General features: G+C 38.7%; 1 protein-coding gene across 1 annotated transcript; it reads right to left on the reverse strand.

Moving 5' to 3' along the window:
• Positions 1–867: 867 nt before the first annotated feature.
• Positions 868–4131, reverse strand: LOC311290999 (uncharacterized protein). Its single transcript, XM_084409809.1, has 2 exons — positions 3778–4131; positions 868–2797 (listed from the first exon to the last, which is right to left on the reverse strand). The coding sequence occupies exons 1-2, from the start codon at positions 3863–3865 to the stop codon at positions 1407–1409; spliced, it is 1479 nt and encodes a 492-aa protein (XP_084265935.1). The 5' UTR covers positions 3866–4131; the 3' UTR covers positions 868–1406.
• Positions 4132–8019: the final 3888 nt, after the last annotated feature.

An 8019-nucleotide genomic window follows, 5' to 3' on the forward strand; every position in this document is an offset into this window, starting at 1 on the left:
GGCATAAACCTCAATATTTCATACAAAATAATCACAAAACGCAATATATGCTTATATAAAATACGATGAAATGCTGCTCTGAATCATTTTCACTTTTCTTCAACTTGGCTATCCGTAGAATTCATGTTGAAATAATAGACTATTATGTGACTGTTGTGCTTTGTGACATATTGAAAAGCCTGGCATGGATTAAGGCCACTGGAACCAGGATCAGATCTCTCATCACACGAGCGGGAGCGCCGAGAGTTAAAGTCCATTTCTGATTTTATTGTTGCCTAAACATGCCTGTTGAAGCGTTTTAATTAGATATATATATTTGATATATTTTTATTTATTTATATAGTTCTTTATACAATACAGATTGTTTCAAAGCAGCTTTACAGTGATGAAAAAATGATACATTTTGGCTTGTTGTTCAGCTCAAGTTCCGTTATAAAGATCATAAATTATGAAATTAGTTCATTTCATCTATAAAGAAGTTCTGCATAAAATGATGTTATCGTCCAGCTCAGTTCAGTTCTCATACAACAGCGTCAGTACAGTTAGATTAATAATATTGTTGAATATTAAAGCATTAGTTCGCTTCAGAATGAAAATTCTGTCATCATTTACTCACCCTCAAGTTGTTCCAAACCTGTATGAATTTCTATCTTCTGCTGAACACAAAAGAAGATATTTTGAAGAATGTCGGTAACCAAACAGTTGATGGACCTCATTGACTTCCAGTAGGGAAAAAAAACCTTATGGAAGTCAATGGGGTCCATCAACTTTGGTTACTGACATTCTTCAAAATATCTTCCTGTGTGTTCAGCAGAAGACAGAAATTCATACAGGTTTGGAACAACTTGAGGGTGAGTAAATGATGACAGAATTTTCATTTTGAAGTGAACTAATCCTTAAGCGTCAACCATGAAGCAAGCCAGAGGCAAGGAACCCAAACTCCATCAGGAGACAGAACGGAGAAAGAAACCTTGGGAGAAACCAGGCTCAGTCTGGCCAATGAACGAACACGGTGCATCACGTCAGAATTCAGATCGGGATCGATGGCATTCAAATATTCATCTATTGATCACTGTTGAGGGGGAATACATTAGATCCCCAACGGTGATAAAGATAATTCAGCAGAGGCAGGGATATTTACACTCAGCAAATCACGCCCTGGTGTCAAGGTCAACACGTCTCCTAAAATATCAGATCATTTGACCTTTTTATAACAAGGCAAGGCTAGTTCATGTTGTAAAATATCATGTGGTGTGACTCCCCAAAACCTATTAAGACATTTCTGTAATTAATATATAAAATTTGTTTACCTTCACACATTTTTTGGGGGAGAAATCGTCAGGTTTTTCTGAACGCGATATCAAAAACATACCATTCACGTACTCGCAAACGACACGCAATTTTTTTCACTGCGACAAATCTGAGCGATGCATTCTTTCATGAATCTTTAGAGCATATAACCGATTGAAACTCTTGCCACATGACGTGCAGTGGAACGGCTTCTCTCCGGTATGCAGCCGCTCATGTGTTGTCAGGCTTCCTGACTGCGTGAAACACTTTTCACAATATGAGCACTTGAAAGGTCTTTCTCCAGTATGGACTCTCTGGTGCCTTTCCAAATCACTGCTACTAGAAAAGCCCTTCCCGCAGTCCAGGCAGACGTGAGCACGTGTTTGTAGGGCTGATGCTGAAGTGAAATTCATGCCACTCTGATCGCAATTCAAGACGGAGTGAGCGCACACGTGATTTTGTAGTCCTCTTGCCCGTGTGAAACTCTTCTCGCACTGCTGGCATGAGAAAGGTCTTTCTCCAGCGTGGATTTTGATGTGAGTATTGAGTCTTACTTTACGTGTGAAACTCTCTCCACACTGTTCACATGTGAAAGGCTTCTCTCCGGTGTGAATCCTCATGTGCGCAGTAAAAGTTCCTCTACGTGTGAAACCTTTCCCGCACTGGAGGCACGTGAAAGGCTTTTTTCCAGTGTGGACTCTCATGTGCGTCTGCAGTCTTCCTTTATGCGTGAAACTCTCCTCGCAGTGACGGCATTTGAACGGCTTTTCTCCAGTATGAATCCTCAAGTGCGTCTTAAAGGCTTCTCTCCGTGTAAAACTCTTCCCACACTGAGGGCATGTGAATGGTTTCTCTCCAGTATGGATTGACATGTGATGCTTAAGGCTTCCTTTCACTGTGAAACTTTGTCCACACAGGGAGCAGGTGAAAGGCTTTTCTCCAGTGTGAACTTTCATGTGCCTTTTAAGATATTGCTCGCATGGGAAACTCTTCCTACAATGAGAACAGGTGAAAGGCTTTTCTCCAGTGTGAATTCTCATGTGACGTTTAAAGTTTTGTCTCGCAGTAAAACTCTTTCCACACTGCACACAGGAGAAAGGGTTCTCCGCATTGTGAATCCTCATGTGCCGATTGAGGTACGTGTTACATTGGTAACTGTTTCCACACTGGGGGCAGGTGAACGGCTTTTCTCCAGTGTGACTTCGCATGTGCATTTTAAGTCTTCCTATAAATGGGAAACTCTTCTCACACTGAGTGCAGTTGAAAGGATTTCCTCCAGTATGAATTCGCATGTGTGCCTTCAGGTTTCCTTTAGTAGTTAATCTCTTTCCACACTGAGGGCAAGCGAAAGATTTGCTGGCTTCTGTTAATGTTTGTGAGGAATTCGGTTCGGTTTCCGAGCAGCTCATTGAATTTTCTCCACTTGCGAGATGAAGAGGTTTCTGATGCTGATGCTTCTCCTCCACTTCATTCGGGTCTTGACGTTCCCCTCTGAGTTCCATTAGATCTAAAATAAATATAAACTTGTAAATATCATTTAAACATGGTGGAATATGAAAATTAATTAAATAATCCGGTATCTGTTTTTATATACTACCGTTATTACGATCATAAAAGTTGTGTTGCTCATGTTAATTGGGCATTTTAAATGTGTCAGTCTTTTTCCTATTCATTTCTTTAAATGTACATCCTCCAAAAATCTGGTAAACTGGCTGAGGTACATTGAGTGAATGATTTGAAACCAATAAATAAGTCAATGACAATGTTAAGATGTTTTTGTATTCAAGGTGCAAGGAACATGTTATTCTTTTTTGCTTGATGGTTACACCAAATGACTTTAAAAAAAAAAATTATAATAGTTTTTCAAAACCATATGAACACAAGAACTTGGCACATGTGTCCTTTTCATTAGACACTCTCTTATTTGTCATTTAGGCAGATTTGTTTGATAAACTATAATCTAACAAAAAAATTATGTTATTAACATTATACACTTCATCATATGTCTTTATACCACCCCATTAATATTGGTCTGTCTCACCTTTACTGTATCACTGTTTTGGCATAATCTATTGAATAAGTGTTTTATTGAAAAAATGTCCAAAAACCTAATATTAGACTGTGTCCCATATTTTGCGCATAACCATCACCACATGATTTTCTGAAACCAAACAAAAATCAAATAAAATCTTAATATTGTGACACCCAAGATGTAACATGGTTTGAAACAGCGTTTCTTCAGCTCCCCCAAGTGAATAATACCATACTATTACTCAATCTTTAAACCCTGTAACTCAAGCTATTGTAAGAGAAAAATATTTTACACTCTATTATATGGTAAATATAGGCTTAATTAATTAACGTTAACTGCAATCCAGCACTTTGTCACAAGCCCATATATGAGTGACACGTTCTCTGAAAATTTGTAACCTTTAATATTCATAATTATCAGGAATCATCAGAGAAGAATCAAGAATGTTCACAAACCTCTTTTATCCTTTGAATCTTCATTTTTCATTCTGCTTCCTTCTGGATAACTTGTGCCTTCACTCTCCTCCTTAATACACGCCATCATCTTTCAACAGTTTGTCACAGATTTCAGCTTTTGTTTGTTCCTGCTTGTTTCGAAGTGTGTCTTTACGCTCAGAGTAAGAATACTGGTGACGTTCATTCGCCTGAATACTTATATACGCACTAAAAGTAAATGTTACGCAGTTAAAATAATGTACGCACTTTAGAGTATGGAATAAAGATGAGTCCCATTCAAAGTCAGAAACTGGACATCCTTACTTGATTTCTCCGGCTTGAATGTTTATCATTCTATGCCGCCATTTTGATGACGTCACGCCACAGTTGACGGTGCGTCATATTATGGGGGCGTGGCTTGACAGCATCTGCTTTTTGTACACTCTTTTCAACACTAATATTTCCCCCAGTCCTTTAGGATCAAAGAAACAATCTGTTAATATAGTAGCATATCAGATAGATGATTGGAATATATCGATGTATTTATTTATTTTGGTATTTGAACTGTAGCCTACACCCCAAACATAAAACTTCTACACCCTATACTCTTCCCCCTTATTTCAAACACTCACTTCTTAAATGTTTTTATTAAATACTAATATACAATAAAGTTAGTTTAATTAGTTACAATTAGTTTTTATTTTTATCTTTTTTTTTATAATGAAATTGATCTGTATAGGCTATATAATAACCTGTATGTATACATATTATTTACATACACCTACATTTACTAACAAATACTGGACCCAGTCAGAAAATAGGGTGTGAAATTAGATTAAAACAAACTCTGCTGTGAATGCTCTGTTAGTGTGGTCTATTTGAATAAGTGTGCATGTAGAAACACTGCATGCCATCGTTTTTTTTTTTTATTAATCGAACCAAACATGCCAAGTGTGAGCACACTCTTAGTCCACTGTCAAACTAACTCTGGTGTGGTTCGACTAACATATAGGCCCTAAATGTAAAATGGACCAATGACATGTAAACAAACTAAAAACAGGACATGATGTCACAAGCTGTGACCCTAAAAAGGCCAGAATGCTCAAGCACCTGTTTTTTCACGTCATAGTCGCGATGTTGCCCATCACAGTTCAGTACAGGTATCAGAACTGCGTCTCATCACAGCAGATCTTCGTTTGTGTGTGACGGAGGGATTCCTCCAGCTGTTTCGACTAATTTACACATTTAATAAGCTTTTCATGAGTCGTCAGCTGCACACATGTACCCACACACATACAGCTAGCACATTTAGCCCAGCAAACAGCATTATTTTGGATGTTCAACAAGTTCAGTCGCAAAATATACATGACATTTTTATTTTTATTTTTATATGTTTTGTATCTTTAAGTTTGGTGTTAAAAAGGACAGTGTGAACTTAAACATGTATTTATATTCTGCAGTTTTATGAATGTAATGGTTGATATTTCATTATAATAATTGTATAAGCTAAACAACCAATGACTCTACATTTATTTTGTCAAATGCTAACGTTTTGTTTAGGATTTTATGTGTGAAGTGAAGGACAGCACATAATGTGTTAATTTAACACGTTTACACATCTTTGTGCTAACCTTTCTGACATATTTACTTTGTTAAAATCATTAACACAATGAATGAGTTCAAATTAACACAAAAAACGCTGTCCCTAAACTCCCCCATTAGTGTGTAAAAATTTAACACATAATTTCCAGCATTGGCAGACTGTTTATTTTGTGGTATATATGAACTGTTTTAAATGTAATTTTTTTTTATTTTTGTAAAAATTTTGTCTAATTGATTTGTATGTCAGTAGTACTTATGTAGGATGAAAATACACAATTACAGTACCATGTAGTTAATGTAAAACTGAAATATGGTAATGGTACAACAGTGTTGCCAGTAAATTACTGTAAAAACCCCTTGAATGTGGTAGTTGCGTAGCTCCCAATGGAGGGACAGAAAGCTCTCGGATTTCCTCAAAAATATCTTCATATGTGTTCTGAAGATGAACAAAGATCTCACTGGTGTGGAACGACAAATGGGTGAGTAATTAATGACAGAATATTCATTTTTGGGTGAACTAACTCTTTAAATCCTGACTCTATAGAAGCATGATACATGTTCTTTGAGACTTCTTGCCCATGTGAAAGTCTTCCCATGATGGCATACGAAAGGCCTCTCTCCAGTGTGAATTCTCATGTGCTCATTTAACACGTCTAAAACGCTTCAAACAATGTGAGTATTCATAAGGTTTCTCTCCAGTGTGAATCTTAAGGCTTCCTTTCTCTCTGAATCTTTTTCCACACTGAGAGCAGGCGAAAGGCTTTTCTTCGGAGTGAGTTTTAATGTGCCTCTTAAGACAGTTTTCTTATAGATAACTCTTCACTGGCATCCGAAAGTCTCTTCTCCAGTGTGAATTAAGGTTTCTCTTATGTATAAAACTCTTCCCACACTGACAGCATCTGAAAGATTTCTCTCTAGTATGAATTCTCATGTGACGTTTCAAGCCTTCCTTCATTGTGAAACTTTTTCCACACTCTTTCCGCACAGGTGAAAGGGTTCTCATTGTGGATTTGCATGTGCCTAAGGTATGTTTTACACTGGAAACTCCTTCCACACTAAGCATATGAACAGCTTTTCATGAGGTTTCTGATGTTGATGTTTCTCCTCCACTTCATTCGGTTCTTGACTTTCCTCTTTGATTCCCATCAGATTTAGAATAGAATATAAAAATTGTAAAAATCTGTTAAACAAGGACAAAAGTAAAAATCGAAATAAAAGTGATCCAGAATCTATTTTTATTCACTCTTTTATTTACCAATGGTGCTTTAGTTTAGTTCAAAACAGAGCCCGGTTCGAGAGCACACTGGAGCGCACCAGGGTACCGAACCCATGACTTCCTGTAGGAAGTGGTCTGAGTTCGGTTGCACTGGAACTGTGGCGCGATTCGTGTGAATTTGAAAGAAAGGCCCTGTCCCGAATGGAACCCTAAGCCTTCGCAATCTTCCTCCGAGTCCACACTTTCGTGACGTAAAGCTGCTTTGCCTGTCGGGTAGAAGTTTGTTGCAGAGCTCGTGGGTTTGGCAAAAGCATATCAGCCGCAAAGGGGCCGTTCATGAGCACTCTTCTGAAACCTAAAATGACAAATGGGACACCCTACGGTCTTGTGGACTTAACGGAACTTAATGAAGTGTGCCATTTGGGACCGGGCCCAACTCACACTCGGGTGTGAAAATTTGTATTTATTTTTTTTCTACGTCATTAGTTCAACAAAACCCATGTGAGAAATGACAGTGGAGATGATTTACCTTGGATGCGAGCGAGAGCACATGCAGAGTGAGTGCCATCAGAGCGGCAAATGAACGGCACACTATCCGCTCTCCCGGACCGTGGCAAACATGCCCAGTGTGAAAGCCCCCTAAGATTCATAAAAAAGGTCATGTTAATGCCATCAAATATGGTACATGCTTGCAGGGGACCACAAGATGATTTCACATGCACAAATCACATTTGGGTCAATATTGAGACTATTTTGGTCCCATCAAAAATAAATAATGACTTGACACAATGACTTGAATACACCTTCAAGCATTTTTATTATTTATTCCTTAATTCAAATTTTAATTGTGTGTGTGTGTGATATAGCAAAAGCTAAATCCAGAAGATCACTTAAATCATTATAAGTGCATTTACTTGGTCGTACTTCGAGGTGATTTGTTGGCAAAATGAAAGTTTCCACCCTCTCATCACTGGGCATCACAGGAACTCCTCTCCACTGGTTTGAGTCCTATCTCACAGGTAGGTCCTTCAGGGTCGCATGGAGAGGCGAGGTATCCAGAGCACATCAGCTGACCACAGGGGTTCCTCAGGGCTCAGTGCTGGGACCGCTCCTCTTCTCCATCTACACCACATCACTGGGACACATCATACAGGCACATGGTTTCTCCTACCACTGCTATGCTGATGACACACAGCTCTTCCTCTCATTTCAACCAGATGATCCCACAGTAGCTCTACGTATCTCAAGCTGTCTGGCGGACATCTCGACATGGATGAAGGAACATCACCTGCAGCTCAACCTGGCAAAGACTGAGCTTCTCATCCTCCCTGCCAATCCATCTCTACAACACAACTTCACTATCCAGCTAGATTCAGCATCAATCACCCCATCAAGGTCGGTCAGAAATCTTGGAGTGATATTGGATGACCAGCTGACCTTCACAG

The sequence above is a fragment of the Rutilus rutilus genome (assembly GCF_951802725.1).
Source record: "Rutilus rutilus genome assembly, chromosome: 5".
Taxonomy (NCBI): Eukaryota; Metazoa; Chordata; class Actinopteri; order Cypriniformes; family Leuciscidae; genus Rutilus; species Rutilus rutilus.